Source organism: Mastacembelus armatus, chromosome 21 (genome assembly GCF_900324485.2).
Source record: "Mastacembelus armatus chromosome 21, fMasArm1.2, whole genome shotgun sequence".
Classification (NCBI taxonomy): Eukaryota; Metazoa; Chordata; class Actinopteri; order Synbranchiformes; family Mastacembelidae; genus Mastacembelus; species Mastacembelus armatus.
Genome location: NC_046653.1, coordinates 23803359 through 23824568, shown reverse-complemented (window position 1 = coordinate 23824568; position 21210 = coordinate 23803359). Strand labels below are relative to the sequence as shown.

The window sequence follows — 21210 nt, the reverse complement described above, 5'->3', positions numbered from 1 at the left end:
CGGGGGCGAGCTTTACGGTGCATTCACGAACTGTCGACAGAGTGGGAAAAATCGCATCACTATCATTCAGACAACTTTAGAAGAAGACGCATTGTTTTTTTTTTCATTTACCCGTATACATAGTTGACAAAAATTGAATATTTTAAAATTAAAATCTAAGTTTTGAATGAGGAGAGGTGAGTTTTGTGATTGTGTCCATTTTTATTTTGCTTTTTTTATATGAAAATGACCACAACAGATACTAAACACAGATGACCAACATCAACATTTTCATTTTTCATTCATGGCAAAGTGTTTGTGGGCGATTTATTATGTAGTAATGTAAGAATGAATTAAAACACCCCAGCTCTGCTTCGTCTCAGTACTGGTAATGTCCTATACTGATTGTGATTATACACTTAAGGAGCTGCTGCACAGGAGCAAACAGCATCGTGCGGCCAAGCATTAATAAAAATGTGAGCACTTTTGACTTTAACTGTAAAAAAAAAAAAAAAAAAAAATTTAATTTGTCAAGTATGAATGCCACTGATTTAAAGCAAAAGAAAAAATAGTAAAACTATAATTTTAATAAAGTATGAGGAAAAAAAGAAGTTAACATAAATAGAATACTATGGAAAAATAAAATAACTATTAGAATTAATACAATCATAAATAATAGGACACTAAGGAGATATTCAAAACATCACAATCATAAAAATAGGCATCTAAAAACACAGTGTATAAGACAAAAAGAAATAACAAGCATAAGATAATTATATATTGATATATAATATATTGATCCACAGGTTGACAGGTATTCCTTTAATAAAAGCAGGCGGAGTTTGGACCCAGAGGCGGATTTGCTGACATGCGGTGGGAGGGTTTAGTCCGACAGGAGGAAGAAGGATTTTGACTGGCAGTGGGATCCCACCTTCAAAAGCCGGCTGTTCTTTTTGCGTCTTCCTTTAGAAACTCTGGATCTCACTTATGGCCAACAAAGGGATGAACCTCTGCAACGTGTGCTGCCTGCTTCTGTGGATCATCACGGCGGTGCTTGCGGGGTAGGTGGCTTTTGTTCGGGCCGCGCATGAAGCAGCATCGGCAGCTGGTACACATGTTTCACTGTGATTGGTCTAGACCTGGTCTACAAGCGTGGACTGGACTGAAGCGGGCTGACACTCTCTGCTAATCGGCTAACCAATCTGTTTTGTGTGGTCTAGCAAAGTCTTTAGATTCGGGACTGTGGTCCCATGTGTTGTAGGACTGGCCAGCTCAGTTAGCTGGGAGCTAGCCTTCATAGAAGTGTAGCTAAACCAGTTCTTCTTCTTTGTGGCTGCAGCTAGCTGCACTCTCACCCCCAAACTTGCCTGAGAATCGTCACATTTTTAGGTTTTGATCAGTATCAAAATAATCCACTGATAGCTGGATGTTCATTCGGGTTTTCATTACAATCAGGAACTACCACAAGCAAATTCGGCTTATGCAATTTCCCCAAATGTAAACAAATATGGGCTTAAAGAAGAGGCTCCATTTGTAGTCCACTGCCATAAAAATAAACCATTATAAATAACAGCAGTTGTGCCTGTCCCTCTGCTCCAGGCGAGATTTCTATAAGATCTTGGGGGTGACCAAGAGTGCATCCATCAGGGACATCAAGAAGGCCTACAGAAAGCTGGCTCTCCAGTTACATCCGGACAGAAACCAGGACGACCCAAAGGCTCAGGACAAGTTTGCAGACTTGGGTGCAGCTTATGAGGTGGGTGCCTGCAGCCAGTGATCGAGTATGGTTGTGTTTGCTGCACTCACAAAACCGTGTTGTAGATTTTGTATGGAGGTATGCGACTGTGACGGGTACCTGTACCTGGATATTTGGTTGTCGTTGGAAACGGAAGGGGCCTCTGTGATTGGTCGACTAGACCGTGTGGCTGCATCTGATTGGCTGTTGCTCAGCCCAGCTGGTGTTTGGTAAAAGGAGACGTGGAGCAGTGGATTCAGGTTGGAGCTCTGCAGGTGTTTCCACAGCAAAAGTTCACATTGTGTTAAACGTGACAACACTTTGAGCCCAACTATCCAGTACTATCAGTTTAGAGATATATTTACACTCCTTGAATAAAAAGAGCTACAATAATATGAAAATATTCAAAGACGTTTTATAGCTGTGTGTAAATGTTTGAGCGAATTCCACATTTGGTTGAATAAAAACTCTAAAACCTCCAGCAGCTTTTCGTCAACCTAAACAACAGAGTAATAATAACCTGTAATTGTAGTGTGTGTGAGAGTTGGTGCAGCAGTAGTAAGTCCCCTAATCAGGGGGGAGAAACATTATTCTTTGGGGTTGTGGCACAGGAACCACTGCACAGATGGAGAGGAGGATAAATTCCACTAAATCTCAACAGATCCTGGATGCAAATGTCCTGCCGTTAGTCAAGACAGTGACCTGACACTGGTTTCAACGACAGAACAGATATACAAAGCAGCTCTCACAATCCACCATGAAATACTTTCAAATTCAAAAATTACAGCAGTACAACAGTAGTGAACTGCAATTTTGCAAATACTTCAAGGGCTTGAAAAGAATTTCCTCCAGCAGTGATGTTGCTTAGAAAATGTTTTTTATTTGACATCAGCAACAACCTATTGGGAAATCTGTTACAGACGTCTGATGAACAGGTCAAGGATTTTATGTTGCTGGTTTGAAACGTGATTTAAAAACAACAGAGCCTGGTTGTTGTTCTGTGACTGATGGGTAGGTTCTCTGTAGGTGCTGTCAGATGAAGAGAAGAGGAAACAGTACGACATGTATGGAGAAGATGGGCTCAAAGAGGGTCACCACAGCTCACACAACGATATCTTCTCCAGGTTGGTTTCATTATCTCACCTGGCCCATTGGCTGCTTCACCGTGCAGCTAAATGTCCTCACACGTTTGGAGGGAACATGTCTGAGGTTTATTCCTCCAATTCTGTAGCTTCTTTGGTGACTTCGGGTTCATGTTTGGAGGAAACCGACAGCAACAGGACAGGAACATACCCAGAGGAAACGACATAGTACTCGACCTGGAGGTCACGCTTGAAGAAGTGTATTCTGGGAATTTTGTGGAGGTAAGGAACAACATGTGCTTATTATCCACATTTGAAGTCTGTAACAGAAAGTGCAAGTAGTTACAACTGTGTGTCTGAATAAAATTCTCCTGATGTACCAGTTTACTTTTCTCTAGCAGTTGTGTTTGTTGTGTTCCACAGGTTGTTCGTAACAAGCCTGTAGCCAAAGAGGCCCCTGGGAAGAGGAAGTGTAACTGCAGGCAGGAGATGAGGACGACCCAGCTCGGACCGGGTCGCTTCCAGATGACTCAGGAGATGGTGTGTGACGAGTGTCCCAATGTAAAGTAAGTCACAGCCTGTGGTAAAACCCCTGTCGTCGTCTTTGTCAGTAGAGCTGGGAACACACAACATTGATTACAGCCAATCAGGATCATCCATTTGGATTAGAGGTGTAAGGACCTTTAGGAAAGAAGCTGCACAGACAGAATGTCACATGTTTTCTATGATTTTCACTGCAGGCTGGTCAATGAAGAGAGAACCCTGGAGGTAGAAATTGAGCAGGGAGTGAGGGATGAGATGGAGTACCCTTTTATCGGAGAAGGTAAGCTTATAGAGTTTAACAGAAATGGTTTGTTTATTTTTCAAATAGCTAGTCTGATGTTCACGTCTTATATTCAAACACAGGGGAGCCTCACATAGATGGCGAGCCTGGAGATCTACGTTTCCGCATCAAAGTGCTGAAGTAGGAAGAAGCTCTTTTTTTACGGTGAAAATGTCTCTGACAAAAAGTATTACTGAAAATTAGATCAGTGAGATACAATAACACGTGGATGCTTTCACATTCAGACACCCGGTGTTCGAACGCAGAGGAGACGACCTGTACACCAACGTCACCATCTCCCTGGTGGAGGCGCTGGTCGGCTTTGAGATTGACATCGTACATTTGGATGGACACAAGGTTCGGGACATACGTGGTGTTTTTACGAAGCTGTTCTAATGTGGGACGTTTTTCAGTAAGAAAGACCACTGAAAGTAATTTGTCTGTCTTTCTGTGACAGGTTCATGTGGTGAGAGACAAGATCACCAAGCCTGGAGCTCGAATGTGGAAGAAGGGAGAGGGCCTGCCGAACTTTGACAACATCAACATCCGCGGTTCCCTCATCATCACCTTCGATGTGGAGTTTCCTCAGACGCAGCTCGACGAACAGCAGAAAGAGGGTGAGATTGGATCAGCGTCTACTTCACAATAACCTGAAGATCCAGTCAGTTTGGAGTCAAATTAGGGGCCAAAGTCCAGGATAACTAACCCACTCACTGCCAACTGTACCTCACTGTTAAATCTTTATATTTAAAATAAATCTGCACTTCTCACTTAAATTACATCCCATAGCAATATGGCTACAGCTGCAAAACATGTTAATGCATTTAGCATCTTTAAGCATCACGTAACATTTAACACCATAATGTTGTAAAAGCAAAGTGTTTGACTTTAAAACAGTATTAACATTTATTTAAAAATGATGGTTTAGCATTTCTACATTAATACAGTTTAACCACTGAAGTTTAATCCAACTACAGTGTCATCACACACATTTAACAGTTAGAACTTTGCCTACAGTATCGCAGCTGTTCTAGTATTAGTTATACCTGTTGATACAACTGCCTAATTTGTATAGTCTGGATGACACATCATGGTTGCAGGATATCTGAGCGATATCACGTTATCATGTCGGTGCGTTAACAGTTGTTGTGGTTGTGTTGTGGCAGGTATCCGGAGTCTTCTGAAGCAGGGCTCTGTACAGAAGGTTTACAATGGACTACAAGGATACTAATGCACCAACAGACAGAGCCTGGACTGAGTTATCTTCCACACAAACACACAGTCACATCTTCAGTCAACAGGAGCGTGCTCCCTCAATCTGGCCAGGGTGTATTTATTATTTCCAGGTTTTTCTCAGGATGGCTTGAATCCAGTTTGTTTTTACTTTTTAATACTCTACATTTTGGCAGCAGCGACACAGTTTCAGAAGTTTTATTTAAAGTCAATAAATGAAGAGGACGCCATACCTTTGATTTAGTTCTTTGTTCTCATGTAAAGTTGTAATAAGGCCTTGGGTGAGGTGTTTAGATCATCTGCTGATGTGTCGACCACAGTCTGACACCCTATGACTCCATCTGCTAAAGGACGAGCTACTGAACTAAACATCCACAGGAGAAGAAGAACCCCCCCCCCCCCCACCCCCTAACATTCAACCTGTTTTAATATCAGATGTTTCTCTTTTTGGTTAGTTTTATGAATGTATCACCCGATGAGTGGTAAACAGTTTTTGCTCCGGTCTGATTCCTGTTGTAAATATGGAAGAACAAAGCTCATCTATTGTGTTTTAGTTTTCCTCATGTATGTCAGATCTTCCTACTTGTCTATTTGCCACGTTGTGATGGGAGAACTGTTTGCATTGCACAGCCCCAGGTTTCCTGTGACGAGAGTTGACCTCTTAAATTAAACAGAGAAGTTTTATTATTGTGGAGGAACAGCGGTTTGTACTTCCTCTCCCTGTCTGGGCCGAACACCTCAAACTCAAAGGGACTTCGCACCATGAAGTGTCAGCCTGGTTCGGTTTTAAAAAGTAGTTTCGGGGTTTTCCTTCTCTCGGTTTTTACGCTGCCTCCCAATTTTCTGAAAGTGGCATGGCCTTAAATGTGAATTATTTGGCCTAGGGGATTGTGTACTTTTGACTGACAAAATAAAGATTTCTAAAAATCCTCATGTCATTCTCCAAACTCACCAGTAGATGTCATCAGAGTGTAGTTAAAGGCCTTTAGCAAAGCAACCCTGACCTCTGTGGAGGGATAAAGCTGCAGGGAGGGGAGGAGTGTTGAGAAAAGCTTTTCTCAGCCAGTCGGGACACACACCTGAGGTTAAACTGAGGGCAAACATAGAACATGGTAAATAAAAAGAGTAAAACAAAATGAAAACAGTTTGTTGAAATGCAATTTTCAATAAACAAGGGCTTTAAAACTGAACTTTAGAAGAGATTATATGTAGGTTATAAATTTGTCAAAACTAATAAATATTTTCAATTTGCTGTTTAATTCATGCTGTTTAGATGAATTCTTACTTTAAGTAAGGTTGCAGCCCAATTACCTGATCAAACCTGTCTGAAGCTTTTGTTGAAGGGCTATAAATTAAATCAAAAATAATAAATATCATCTTATATACCTTCAGGTGAATTCACCTTTACACATGCAACACTAGAGGAAAAACATAAAACATAAATCCATATATACATACACACACACACATTCATGCATAATATGTACCAGGAAAAAAACGGTACAAGTATCAGATAAGGCCTGATCCCATAAAATAAAATCCAAATGCAACTAAAGTGCAAAACAAATAATTAATTTCAAATCATAAACTCATATCAAACTTTGTTAAAATACAAAGTGCTGATGCTATTTCTGAATCTGGCTGTTTGTGAGTAACTGAATCCTTTTTCCTGAAGGCAGAACTATGAACAGATGGTTTATTAGCAGCCAGGTTTCATAAAGTTCATTTTGTGCAGGGAGTGTGATCCCAATCATTTCTGTCACCAAATACACGACAAAACAGACGTATTGAAAAGTATCAATTCAATCACTGAGCCCTCTGCTGAAACTCTAGCTTCTTTAAACTGTCTAAGAAAGTACAGTTGTAGTGTTGTCTATTTCAGATGAGAAGAGATGGTGGTGCCTCAAAACCTAAAACTGCTCACTCGCTCCAGCTCCTGCCCAGTGGTTTAATATTAGTGGGTTTCTTCCAAAGTCAATGATGGTGTTAAGAAACATCTAGTTTCAGGTTGCTGGTTTGACTCGTTTGTCATGATGGAACCTCATCCTGATAAAAGGTCTGATTCGGGTTCTGTGAGTATGTTATATGAAGGAGGTTCCCACAGGTGTAAAAATGTGTGCGTACTGTACGTCATCTATCCCGACACTGGCCCACACATGGTGGGTGGAGGGACTGTGGGTGGAAGGCCGTCGGGGGGGTCTGTCTGTGTGGGTGAGGTGGGGGGTGTCCACAGTAACAGACTGATGGTGGTTAGTTTACAGTCAGGTGAATCGTGCACACATCTGCCCACCAGTGTTCATGTCAGAAACTGCGTCTGTGCAATAATGTCCCATAGAAGAAACTGTACGTGTGTGTGTGTGGAGTCTGTGCATACAATATGTGGTTATAAATGTGTGTGTGTGTAATGAACTCCCACAGAGATAGCAGGGCTGTGGTGAAGGGAGTTTCCCCCCCCCGGCCCGCCACACGTCTCTTGGTAGTTTTCAGACTGAAGAGCCTCTGGAGAGGAGAAGCTTTGTGGTGCAGCTCAGATAAAACCGCTCCACCTCACAGGCTGTTAGTCCTGCTATGACCCTGAGACTCAGGTCCTTAAAGGCCACCACAGCACACAGACCTGTGCTGGATCACCTGTGTCCAAGGACAGATCAGGAGGCAGTGGCCCCTGTCCCCTCTACACAGGAGCAAGACCCCAGATGGAAAAGGACGTGTCTGTGGTGCTTTTGTAGTCTTTTTTGTTGTAATTTCACGTTATTGTTTGTGTGTTTTTGTAGCTGATGTGTATAAATTTTGTGACTTTTTATGGTTGAGTTTATTTGTGGTCATTTTGCATCTTTTCTGATCTCTGTTGTAGTTTTGTGCCTGTTGCCTCTTTGTGTTTTACATGTTTTTGTGGCCATATTGTGTCTTTTTCTAGTCAATTAGCATATTTTTGTTGTAATTTTGCATCTCTTTACTAGTTTTGTGTCTCTGAGGCTGTTTTATGGTCATTTTTTCATCTCTGTGGTTGATCTGTATATTTGTGGTTTGTCACTTGATTACTTTTTAAAATCTTTTGTGTCTGTTTTTTGTTTTGCATCTCTGCAAATTTTCTGAAGTACTTTTGTGTTTCTTTGTTTTTGTTTTACATCTTATTTGTGGTTCTTTTGTGTCTTTTGACGTTTCTTTTTTGTTGTAATGTTGCATCTGTTGCTGGTTGTTTTGTGTCCTTGTGATTGTTCTGAAGTCATTTTGTGCCTCGTTGTAGTCAGGGTGCATATCAGTGTGGTGGGTTTGTGTCTGTCTGTAACCCCTGGGGGCCTGTTCAGTAATCGCCTGTGTCTCCGATCCGTATTTATTACTTGTGACAGAAAAAAGACCATACTTTAAGACATATAACCCCAATGATTCAGCACAAGGATAAAACCGATGTCCAAGCGCTTCATTGTTTGTTTGCATTGTTGAGCTGATATCAGTGAGCAGGAGGACTCAAGGGTCTGATACAGGGAGTAAGAAACAGAATGTGGTGGCTGTTTGAGACCCTCTCTATGAGACGTGGTTCTGAAAAGAGAGGACTGAGTGAGGTATGTCAGGGTTTACCAATCATCCACAAATAATAGCTCTCAACCATTTGTGATTTCAAATCATAGAGCACATGAGGGCGGCATTGCATCTTTAATCACATCCCTCCCTAAATCACTTTTTTATCACAGTCAGTGAAGCTTGTATATATAGTTGCACCGTGTCTATACATGTGTGTATATGTGTGTGTGTGTGTGTGTGTGCAAAAGTCTGCAGCACTTGCCAGTTGTTGATGCAGATAAGCACAGGGATCACACTTGACCCTGAGTGTAATGACTTGTAAGTGTAGCTGCAGGGTTAAGAGAGGCACAGGCTAAAGGAGGGCTAATTGAGCAATCTGTGTGTGTGTGTGTGTGTGTGTGTGTGTGTGTGTGTGTGTGTGTGTGTGTGTGTGTGTTGGCGCCGATGGGTGTTTTGACCTGCTCTGACTCGGCAGTGTGCTCGGTTAATGGAGCCTGACCTGTCAAATGCAGCATTTGTGACGAATAAGGCCCCAAAATGACACAAGAGCAGAAAATGAAAACATTTCCCAAAAAAATGACTCAACCTCTGACATTTCTAAACGGAAAATATAAATTCTTCCTATCTTCTGGGAAGTATGAAAACATCTATGCATTGACACCTCTTTCTGCCTTTGCAGTTGGTGGCATTATGGGTTTTCATTGTAAAGGAGCTGTTCTAAACGACTTGTTACTGGGAACACAAATTAAATACTGTGGTTTGATTATTTAAAACTAAGGTGTGCTGCTTTGGTGAATTTTTCAATTGTGTTTGTCCCCCTGATTTTCCTGTGAGAGCCAAAGAAAACTGTCTCCAAGAAAATATTTTTCTTTCCTTCCACTTCGAGGTGTGTGTGTGTGTATGTGTGTGTGTGATAACTATGTGTTTTGACTTTGAGTTAAAAGTATAACCAGGGATGGAAAGATCCCCTAAAGGCATCGTTTGAACTGTCTGTCTGTGTGTGACACGTTTCTGTTCATCCCCGTAAAATAAACACACTAAAACAACATATTTCTGACTGTGGTGCCACATTTAAACTCCATAAGACGTAGATGACTGAATAAAGGCTTCCATAATAAAACAAAGATTGTTAATGGGGAGACAGGAAGTTGAAAATGACGTAGATGAAGTTCTGACAAGATCTGGGTGGAAGTTTTCATCTTTGAACCTCAGAGGTCACAGACTGACAAGTCATTGTCGTCGTCAAAGCCGTGAAACACCGACACATGCCGCGGCGGTGGAGGACAGCAGGAGGGAGAAGGGGGCGAGGAGAAAAAAACGACTCTGCTCGAAATAAGAAATGTTGACGGACAAAGCCTACAATTTGTGGGATCTGAGCATAAAGCAAACAAAGGGCAGCTTTTGTAAGGAATAATGCATGTCAGCCGTATCCTTATCCCGCCACGGCTTTGAACACTGCTGGGGACGTCCATTGCTCCACTCTGTGTGCCGTGTTGCTATATTAAAGCCAGTCACCTCAAAGGGAAAATCCTCAACTATTCAACAATTGAATGTGGGGCTCTCATTATGGCCAATGTGGGCAGGAAAAAGTGGCTTTGGAGGTTTTCAATCCAGCGACTTAAAGCCCTCCTGTTAGCTGGGACGAGCTGCTGTTTATCCCAGTGCCTTTCTGGGGGCTAAACATAGTCAGCTGTCATTATGGATCTCACTGTCTCGCTCCCTCTCTCTCTGTCCTCCCCCTCACTAACATTTATTTACTTCTTCTCCCAATTTTGTCATCTAATGACCCGTGTTGTGTTGTTTGAAGGGGCTGATGGCTCCCACATCCTGAGGAAGAGAAGGGGTGGCTGGGATACTGGAGGGCGAGCGCAGGACAAACAGTGCTGCAGACCACCTATATGGATGAAAGCCACAACGTCTACGGACAGCATTCCACAGGATCCGTAAAGCCGGTGAGGCTGCTCTGTGCACGTCTCGGCTGTACGTTACAGTGCTCTGTACGCATCCTCCAGTGATCCTTCAGAGAAGAGCCACCTTCACGGTTTTATTCAGCCCATTAGTGTCTTGGGCTGAATAGGGGCTTGGATGGTTGGCAGAGCAGATTCCCAACATGGCCGCATGAATAGGGTCACATTAGAAAAACTGTAAGCGCAGTATATGAAATGATGTGCATATGTATTAGTGGGGGTGGGGGGTCATGGTGGAGCACAGAGGAGACTGCGAGCGAGGTGAAAGCAGTCTTTGTGTCTGAAGCAGAGCCCTCTGGTGGACCCTCCCCTCGGCGCGGGGTTGCCCAGGCGCTGTGGCGGCGGATCACAGTTAATAACTGTGCGGTGGGCTGTCAGAGGCACTTAGCCTGATGCTGGGCAGACTGGGCAGGCTGGGCCCGCATACACAGCGTGCCTCCGGAGCCAGCACCACAATCCTCAGCCGTGAAGGAGAGGAGACAGAGAGAGAGGAGCTGGACAAGATGTGAATATGCAAAACAAACAGGAATATTAGAGGTAAACTTTATGTGGAGCCTTTTCACCATGTCCAACAGGTATAAAGAGGGTAAATACCTGGGACAAGGCCTTTTTCCACACTGGACTTTAACACAGGAGGAGAAATTAGCCCAAGATCCAGCTTAAAGGATTGTCAGCACAGTCTGATTGATGGGTGACAAAATCCATAGCCCTTGTTCTGTGCAAAAACCAGTATGAGGTTTGATCAGTCTGTGTTAACCAAGTGTAGTGGGTATATTCACTCTTTGTGCTGCTGTCTCAACAAGAATCAACAGTCCGTGCAAACACAAGGAGGGAATCTGGTGCTAAAAGCCAACTATACAATAACTTAGACTACATGCAAAAAGAGAGGCTGTGACTTTTGTCCCCTGTCACTTACATTGAATTAAAAAAAAAATGTGTTTAAATAAATAAATAAAATAAATTCATAATATGGACATGAGGAACAACTACAGCAACCAAGAAAAGTTTGAATGTGCACATGAGCATGTGTTAAAGCATGAAGTTATCCTTTAATCAAGAAGGATGAAACAGGTCTACCATGCACTTCATTTAGTCCTCAGTCTGCTAACAGCAGGTTGGTTAATGCCACAAAACCCCTAAAATAAGCCTCAGGTGCAGCAGGTCTAATGCAGAGGGACCACATCTCCAACCATCACCACCACGTTATCTAACCTTCAACAAAGCACCTCCACAAACTCTTATCTGATCACCCGCTTGTAAACAAGGACCGTCATGGGAATCAACCAATGAAGACTCGTCTGATCTTGAGTGGTGTTTTATTCCTGTGCCAAACAATACCTGTGGACAAACTGCCCGTCTGTCTGTGAACTCCAAAGTCCAGCTCATCCCCGTTGACGAGATTAGATAACCCGGTTTTAAAGGCTGGGATACTGTTTGCTCAGTGAGTCCTCTCTGCACTAATAGTATCTGATCTAATGGGAGATTGCCGGCTGCTTGTTGACTGTGGAGACCCACTCAGTGTCATGGCAATGGCCAAACAACAGGGAAACAAAGCAGGCCTGAGCTTTAGTACCTGTAATTACTGGATAAATATCAGCTTCTTTGCTTAAAACCGGCAGCAATAAATATTATATGCTGCCTTAATTACAGCCATTATATTGTGTGTACTGGTTAAAATATGAAAAGTTTATGAAGACAGGACTATAAAAGGTTTCTGACTTTATCTACTTGGGTTCATTAATTGCACACATATGTAGGAAATCTATTCTTTATGTTCATTAAAGCAACGTAACACTACTGCACGCTAAAGAGGAAACACCCAAGGCATCTGTTCATCTGTTCCACTGTATTAAAAACTAGCATTGAAAACTTAATAAAAAGAATCATGTAATTGATTTGGGTGGAAAACATTTTCATTCTCTTTGCACTCGGACTTGAATTTTGTCGTTTAATAGATTTAAATTTGCCATATTTTATTTTTTGGCAACTGGGGTGCAGCACAAAGAAGCTCTGTCACGTTTTAAAAGAACAGTTTACTTCTCATGTCTGTACAGTAAATCTGAGCTGCTGCTGGTTAACTTAGCTTAACACAAAAACTGGAAACAGAAATAAAATCTGTCACTCTTAAAAAAAAAAAAAAATTACACGCTGCCATGTCAGAGGATTTTCTGCCAGACTATTTCTAATTCTAGAGTTTTACCAGAGCTGGTAAGTGGATTTAGATATTAGTGGACAGAGCAAGGCAGCTGTTTCCCTCTGTTTCTACTCGTCATGCTAAGCTAAGCTAACCAACTGCTGGTGGGTCCTTAATGTTTGCTGAGGGTGGTGTCAGAGTCTTTATGTACATCTCAGCAAGAAGCCCAGCAGTCAGATAATCACTAGATATTGTATAGAGGAGCATAATCATTAATTTGGAGTCATGTCTGAGTTCACCTGTTGAGTCTCAGTCCAGTGTTCCCTCAGTTTGAGCTCTGGGTTTGGTCTCCACCACGTCCTGAGGGAAACCTCTGGCTCTTTAGCTGCTAAATGCTCCACTATGTTCACCAGCTGGTCTCCGACTGTGTCTGTGTCTTTTTTTTCTTTCTGTTGCCGAAAACAAGATTAAAATTCACTGTAAAAGTGAATCAAAACAGTGAAGTTGTGGTGCGGAAATCCAAACCATTGAGCTGAAACACGCTAAAAAAACTCAAAGCTGAGAGGAACTGCAGGGTCTCTGTGGGTTCATCACTAGCAACAACTCTTTTCACATACAAGTAGTCATGCGATCCATTGTTGACCCACTGTAATATTGATTACAGCCCCTTTAAATTAAATGACTTTGTGCTGGCGACGTGAAGGTGAAACATAATTTAAAGTTTACCTGTTCCTTCCAGTGAGAGAGAGAGTGGGAGGGGAAGTACTGGCGTCTCTGCTGCTCTGTTTAAACCATCACTTCCTGTTCTCAATCCCCACGTCTGCTTATCCATCATTTTATAAGCATGCATGTGTGTGTGTGTGTGTGTGTGTGTGTGTGTGTTGATATACCCGGGTCCTATTGCGCCTACTCCAGCCTCCCATGGGTGGTAGTGGTGGGCGAAACAGGGGGCTGCTCCCTCAAGACACCCCTCAAATTATGGCCTAATCAGTTAGCCCCAGGAGCAGGCCTTCCACAGCGCCGAGACAGACAGACAGCCCCCCCAGGTCTAGAGCTGCCTCATCTTACCCCCTCCATCTCCTCCCCCCAGCCACACAACACCGAGTCTGGCCTTGTCCCTGCAAAGACCCCGCTCCCTCTCTCTCTCTCCTCACGCTGAGAAAAAACAGGTCCAGCTTCAGTTGAAGAAAAGTGTCGGCCGTTCCCGTCCCTCACTTATCCACTGCTCTTGTCTCGTCTGCCTGGCCCTTTCACCTCTGCACACACATTCCCCCCCGTCTGACTCACACTCGCACTGTGAGTAGCAGCAGCACAAGTATTTCACGCTGCTTACAGTCAGCTCTGCGGTGCAGCTGAACCAGCATATTTGATCTCTGCTGCCAACGTAGCTCCTGGTGCCTTTTCACCGTTTCCCAGGGTTTGAATGGTTTTACGCTCGTTTATGAGTTGAGCAAGCGCCATAAATTTAATGTCCACAAAACCAAATCCAAGCCCATTGTATAATTTCAAAAACACTTGCGTGTTGGTCAGAAAGTCAAGCATAACTCACCCAAGTGGATTTCATTTGTTGCGTGAAACTAATCGTCTGAATTGTGCTGTATGCATCCCAACATTTCTACGACAATACAACCAAACAACTGCTGTCCCGTTTTCTGTTTTAGTTTTTACTGCAAAGTGTTTTGCAATTACCAGTTCCAAGAAAGTATTGCAGTCATACTCAATAATCTCGTGGTAATAAAAGAAAAATAGCACAGTGAGAAATAAAACAATGTCATGGTAACACTTTGGCACCTCAGTTTATGTCAATAAGTATCTGGCTTTTCCTCGGATCATTAATCTACACACACACACACACACACACACACACACTTGGATCCACAGCACTAATGTGATGCTTTGTCAACTAAATCATTGCAACTCTACCCGGTTAATCAATGACACATGGCAGGTTCTGGCAATGTCAGACCTTCACTGACTCCATCCCACCATTCCCCTCATCTGCCTTGTCGTTCCCATTCCTCTGTTCACCCCCCTAGTGCGCACACACACACACACACACACACACACACACACACACACACATTTCCCATGTGCCAAACCAGACTACTCTCCATACACACTAATGCTTCTGTTCGCTCTGAGCAGCTCCATCAGTCATGTTCACCTCGCTTAGGCTCCCCATTTGTTTTCATTTCAACAGCAAAGCAACGCACACACACACAACACACACAGGGAAGCATCTGTACCCGCATGTGTGTTCATGCACACACTAATGCAAAGACACCTTTAACGTAACACGCTTGACTATTCTCTCTCCTGCCATAGCCAAAGGCAGCAAAGTGCAGAGGAAAGCAAACAGGTGCTGTGTGAGCTCAGAAAGAGTTTAAGAGACTTTTAAGTAAAAATGGGCGAGTTCAGAAAAGAGCCTGATGTCTAAGATGTGGAGAGGATGTGAGGGAGAGAGAGGCAGGAGCTGAGGTGGAATGATCCATATCTGGTATCTGTGCTGTGATTATTTGAACAGCAGTTATAAAGCCATAAGGCCTGGTCCAGGTTCCTGAACATGTTGATTTTAAACCTCTCTGGACTATAAATAATGACTGATTAAGTGGATACCTCCTTCTTCTTTCTCCCCCTCACTCTTTGTCCGGTGCTTTGGCCCTCAACCCCCCAGTATGTTCTGTATTACTGGGTCTTTGTTTAGTGTTTGAAGTATGAAAATTAAGGAGGTGGGTGGGCAACCGACCACCATACTCAGAGGAGAACTGTGACGCACACAGAACTATCCTCTGACTCCATTAGCATACCTCCGCTGGCACAGCTACAGTCAGCACAGCTGCCTCCACAGCGCTCTTATGTGGCTGCTATTATATTTGTAAGGAGGCTACGCCACAGAAGTGTCTCCAGGGGAAAGCCTGTCGATTAAATACATCAAATCCTGCAGGAGCTGTGACTGTGCTTTAAGGACGTCCATGTAACAAAAGACTTGACCTAACTCACTAGAAGAGGTTTACCAAAGTCTGGATTAAATCCTGTGAAGAATACTGTTCAGACCTTAGGATATTTCAACTTTAATTGGTTGCTTCACTTTATTTTGTTTATTTGTGACATGCATGTAAAATGTCGGACAAACACTGTGTTTTAATCCCACACCCCTATTTATCTGCAAACCATGTTCTATTGAATCTGTGTTTCTGATACCTGTGTTAATTTAATGTAGGATTTAATTGGCCGTAAGATCAGTGAAGTACATCAGGTTTTGCAGGTGGTTTGGTAGAAAACTGTTTACATTACCTCAAGTACTGTACAAAAGTGCAGTTATGTGATAGATGCAGTTTGAGTATTTCCATTTGGTGCTACTTCATCCTTGGACTTCACTACATGTCAGAGCCAAAACTTGTACTTTTTACTGGTACCCAGCGGTATATAAAGTACTTCAAATTAGAAGTATATAAGGTAGTTAACATCAGCTACCCGGCGGTATATAAAGTACTTCAAATTAGAAGTATATAAGGTAGTTAACGTCAGCTACCCGGCGGTATATAAAGTACTTCAAATTAGAAGTATATAAGGTAGTTAACATCAGCTACCCGGCGGTATATAAAGTACTTCAAATTAGAAGTATATAAGGTAGTTAACATCAGCTACCCAGCGGTATATAAAGTACTTCAAATTAGAAGTATATAAGGTAGTTAACATCAGCTACCCAGCGGTATATAAAGTACTTCAAATTAGAAGTATATAAGGTAGTTAACGTCAGCTACCCAGCAGTATATAAAGTACTTCAAATTAGAAGTATATAAGGTAGTTAACGTCAGCTACCCAGCGGTATATAAAGTACTTCAAATTAGAAGTATATAAGGTAGTTAACATCAGCTACCCAACAGTATATAAAGTACTTCAAAGTAGAAGTATATAAGGTAGTTAACATCAGCTACCCGGCGGTATATAAAGTACTTCAAATTAGAAGTATATAAGGTAGTTAACATCAGCTACCCGGCGGTATATAAAGTACTTCAAATTAGAAGTATATAAGGTAGTTAACATCAGCTCCAACATTAAAGTGATCAATACAATAATCATCAATAATTAGAATCCAATAATATCAGATACCTTCATGTGAAATGGGCCATTCTGCACAATTAGTACTTTTACTTTGGATACTTCAAGTACATTTGGATGATGGTACTTTTGGACTTTTACTGCAGTAACATTTGGAATGCAGGACTTTTACTTGGAACAGAGGATTTTACACTGTGGTATTTCTACTGTTACTGCAGTAAAGGACCAGAGTACTTCTTGCACTTCAAACTCACAAAATAATTGATGCTGATTTAAAGAATTTTCTGACTTAAACACATAAATAAATATGGAAACTGTTCAGTGTAATTCTGTCACACTCCATGGATATTATCTTATTTATTCCACACATTAATCTTCCCTGGTGCCTACATTACCCACAATGCAACTCCACCTCTGACAGTTCAGCTGGAGGTTTATGCTAGGTCTAGTTAATGGTGCAGCCACAGAGGTCTGTTCGCTCCTTTCTAACTCCACACCCCCAGAGTTTTTTTTACCAAGTCATCACTTTGGGAAATTTACCACATTTTGCGCAACTTTTTCTGGAACCACAAACGTCTTATACAACTCCCCAGTACTCCCAAAGATCTTTAGCAGATTATTACTGTACAACTACAGCTGGTTCAATGGAAAGTTACAGAAATATCAACATTTAAGAAACAGCCTGTATGTCCTGGTCAGAGCCTTTTTCAGAAACCCTCGTGTACCCTAATGAAACATGACAGATTTACTGTTGAATAAATGCTTTAAAAAGATTCTGTCCAGGTTTATGGTACAAACATGCTGAATATTGAAATGATTGTAATTGAGGTGACACATAAGAAAACGAGGGCATGTGTTGAGGAGTTGAAGAGGTTTTAATGGGTGAAATCATGTCAAACTAGATGTCAAACCAAAGACCTGCATGAAAATAAAAGGCAAGTGCAGTAAATGTAAGTAAGAAAGGAAGAAGTGCATCAAGGTCTGTCCACGTTCGTTGAACATCGGGGGGGGGGGGGGGGGGGGGGGGTGAGCAGCCGTGGGGCCGTTTGGGCTCCTGTCCTCCCAGTGGTGGGATAACATTTCACCAGTTTACATTAGTTCACTCAGGGCCCATCAACACATGTGGAAGTGACCGTCAGACGCCTCTCACAGGCCGGTGTCTCCGTGTGACGGCGTGCGTCACAGGAAGTGCACGGCCCAGCTGATGCTCCGTGTGCTTTGTTAACCCGTCCAAGGGCAGCACAGCAAAAACAAACACAGGATCACAGCGGTGAGGTCACCTCTGACCCCGCAGCCTCCACACGGCCGGGAAGATCATTATCGCTCCGACAGCCAGTCAGGAATCAGTAACACACACACAGAAATATCTAGACACACTAAATGCTCCGCGAGCCAGCATGGGTGTCCCTCTCTGCATGTTTTCAATCATTGACCCCTTTTAAAGGAATCAAAGGGATTTACTCTGGGAGACAACAGCTTCCTCATTGGTGTCTGACAGTAAATGATTGACGTACTCTGAATGCATGGACTCCACCCCCCAGGGGGGACCTGCAAAGTGAAACCATCCACTATCCCACAACCTTATTTACCCACAAGGCTGTTTTCTAGCTGCGTCCCAGTGTCTGCAGAGCCGGAGACGAGATGTCGGCGAAGTCGTGACGCCGCCAGCGGCTGTGGACGTTTCCAGGAGGCTGTGCTTCATGGTAGGACCGGTGTGTGTGTGTGTGTGTGTGTTTTAATACGCAGGGCCTCCTTTTCACCTGTGACTGCTCTGCCCACCCTCCTCTCTAGTTCCCATTTCCACTCTCTGCTCTTTAAAATCTCCATTTGTTTCCACCCCGTCCACCTCCTGCCTCCTCCTCCAGTGCAGACGCTTTCAAACCGTATCAGTTTCCATTTCCCCCACACATCAGCCAGCTCCTGACATGCGGCTCTCGGGTCTGAGAGGCCGGCTCCCTGGTTATTAGCACAGACAGCCTGACATGAGGGTGTTTGCAGTGGTGATGGTGTCGGCCTCAGAGCCAAGAAGAAGTGAAACGGACTTTACAGTTTTATCTTAGAGCCAGGGAACATGTTCATTTCCTGTGACTCTGTGTGTGTGTGCAGCTCTGAAGCTCATCCTGTGCTGGCCTGCTAAATTTAGGTGCTGTGAGTCTCCATCAAGGAAAACTGTCATAGACTGGCAAAGAAAGTTTGATTTGAATATTATTGCAGCTGAGTGTTGAACACCAGGCTGCAGGATGAATTCGACTCATCTTTTTGATGACCTCAAACGTCTGGGGCACTTTGAGAACAGATTTAATAGAACTTATACAGCTGGCGGCGAATGCCTGCACAGCTCAGCTCAGCCTCTGGCACCGTGTCCGTTTGGAAGACGATCCCTCTGGCAGGTCACGTAAACCCTGGCCTCCAAACACTGAACACACTTTCCAAACCTCATTACACAGACCTCCGCTGTTTTGTTGCTCCCAATCAAATCCTCCCAACCTCCTCCCCCTGTTCCCTCCCTCTTTCTCCAATTCTTTTCGAATGAGAATTGAATTTCTCTTTTCTTTTTTTTCAACGTGTTTATGTTATCATTTGTAAATCTTAACCAGAAGTGGACCATGAGGCACAAGAGGGAAACTCATACACAGTTTAATGAAGTATTTACAGATAATTCCAACTGTCAAATACTTGTGCCCGATGACATAGTGCAGAGTGCCGACGTTCACAACCGCCTTTCTCTCTCCAACTCGCCCCCTCCTCGTTAAGCAGGCGGATTTGATTTCAGGTAAGAACTTATTGGGAGGAAAAGAGGCTGCGGGGGCTGCCAGCGAGGGCCACGGCTTTTACCAGAGGGAAAACAATCCTGTGTGCTGCATATCAGCGCTCGCACACTGAGAAGCTGCTGTCTGATAGTCACACTGACTGAGCTTTAAGGTCTAAAACACCTCGGACTTCACTTCCTGTACATTTGTGCATCTAAAAAGTAAAACCATAATTTGGTTTTTCCACTATTTCCCCCTTTATTATTTTGTTAATCCCTGTTTAACAGAAAAGGTAGAAAAATGCTCAAATATAAAAGGTGATTTATAAACAGTGGTAATTAATCTTCATTTAATGTTTTATTAATGTGTTTTGATTAATTTGATCAAATATAAGCCACCAATAAGAACAAATCTCAGGTTGCCAAGTTTGCTGCGCAGTGTTCTTCATCTGGATTTGTTAATGATGCAGGTGTGAAGGTTTGTTATCCATCAATAAATTATTATTTTATTTATTATTACACATCTCTGCAGTTTATTACAGTTCAGACCATCAGGAATTATTTCCAACCTGGCAACCAAAACGTTTTATGATTAATGGCTTGTAACCAATCCAAAATAAATAACTGGTGTAACATTAATAAACAATCATGTATTTACAACTTAAAATCCCTTAAAAACCTTAAAAAAATTTAACTCGCGCACACTAAGTTTTTTTCTAAATAAAAGCCCTTAAAAACAGTCAGAACACAGATCTGATTAGGGATTACTGTTAATCCAGTTTACAAAATAAAAATAAATGGCATGATAATAATAATGCCAATACAACTATCATTATCATTATTATTATTATTTTTTTTTTATTACTACATAAGCTGTGGTGTTATTGCGGTGCCCTGCAGCGTAAAACCAGTGAAAATGGTGCGGAGCAGCAATAATGGAGTCGTGAGTCGTGACCTGTGCATGGAAGCAATTTGGGAAAGGGCAGAAAGTGCGCTAAAAGACAAATTAATCCTGCGCGGAAACGAGATACATCCTTTAAAAACAAGCCATTTGAGGCGCTTTGGCCCATCAGCTGCTCTTTAATCGAACAGAGGAATATTAGAGTCTCGTTTACTGCAGAGGAGAAACTCACATGGGCCTTTAAATCTGTGCACTGACGGGTGGTCACAGCCTCGAGCGAGCAAACCACAAACACGAACCTGAACTAGGTGATCTGCAAAATATGTGATTATTTTTGCTCAGATTTTTTGTTCAATCGTCTGTTTCGTGTCTCACGTCTGTTGTTCGTTATGTGTTAGTTAATTTCGTTTTCAATTAGAGCTGATTCTAACCATGAGCTTCACTCAGCGACAGACTGGGAAACGGAAGTTAAAAAACCTTTCACTCAGTCACAACGAAATTCAACAACAACAAGAACAATAACAATAATAATAATAATAATAATGATAATAATAATGGCAATAATAATTTAAAATAAACCCACATAATAATAATAATGATAATAATAATAATAATAATAATAATAATAGTTATTATTATTATTATTATATGAGGCAGGGGCCGAATAAAAATAAAATTCGGTTGGATTTAATTGATTTTGTTATTTGAATTTAGTTATTATTGAATTATATTTTAGGTTTGTTGAACTTCTAGCTAAATTTTCGTCAGAGTTTCTAAAATATTTTCCAGTTCCAGTATTTTGGCAATGGTTGAAATTCTCTTATATTTTTCCTCGCAGGCCTGTTTTTGTCACATTCATGGAATAAATTCTGTTTCCTATGGCCTGAAGCGGTGACATGAAAAATTAGGTCCCATCAGAAAATACGGCCATACTGCTTCGTTATTTGTAAAAGCATCGGGAGACAGTGGATGTGATCTGCTTCCTGTTGTGTGTATGGACCTTTCATCCTGTCCCTATTTGTCCCT

At 42.3% G+C, this 21210-nt stretch overlaps 1 protein-coding gene across 1 annotated transcript; it reads left to right on the top strand.

The window, feature by feature from the left end:
- The first annotated feature begins 862 nt into the window (after positions 1-862).
- On the top strand, positions 863-5785 carry dnajb11 (DnaJ heat shock protein family (Hsp40) member B11). Its single transcript, XM_026296537.2, has 10 exons — positions 863-1040; positions 1579-1735; positions 2741-2838; positions 2946-3078; positions 3220-3362; positions 3537-3619; positions 3703-3760; positions 3865-3976; positions 4077-4236; positions 4786-5785. Exons 1-10 carry the CDS (start codon positions 967-969, stop codon positions 4848-4850), a joined length of 1083 nt encoding a protein of 360 aa, XP_026152322.1. The 5' UTR covers positions 863-966; the 3' UTR covers positions 4851-5785.
- The last annotated feature ends 15425 nt before the right edge of the window (positions 5786-21210 follow it).

Bases quoted from the DNA above. Each gene is read 5' to 3' on its own strand.
- dnajb11 (XM_026296537.2), top strand. From the start codon at position 967: ATGGCCAACAAAGGGATGAACCTCTGCAACGTGTGCTGCCTGCTTCTG. The intron at 3,363-3,536 runs GTAAGTCACAGC...TTTTCACTGCAG, and splicing joins GACGAGTGTCCCAATGTAAA to GCTGGTCAATGAAGAGAGAA. The intron at 3,761-3,864 runs GTAGGAAGAAGC...TTTCACATTCAG, and splicing joins TTCCGCATCAAAGTGCTGAA to ACACCCGGTGTTCGAACGCA.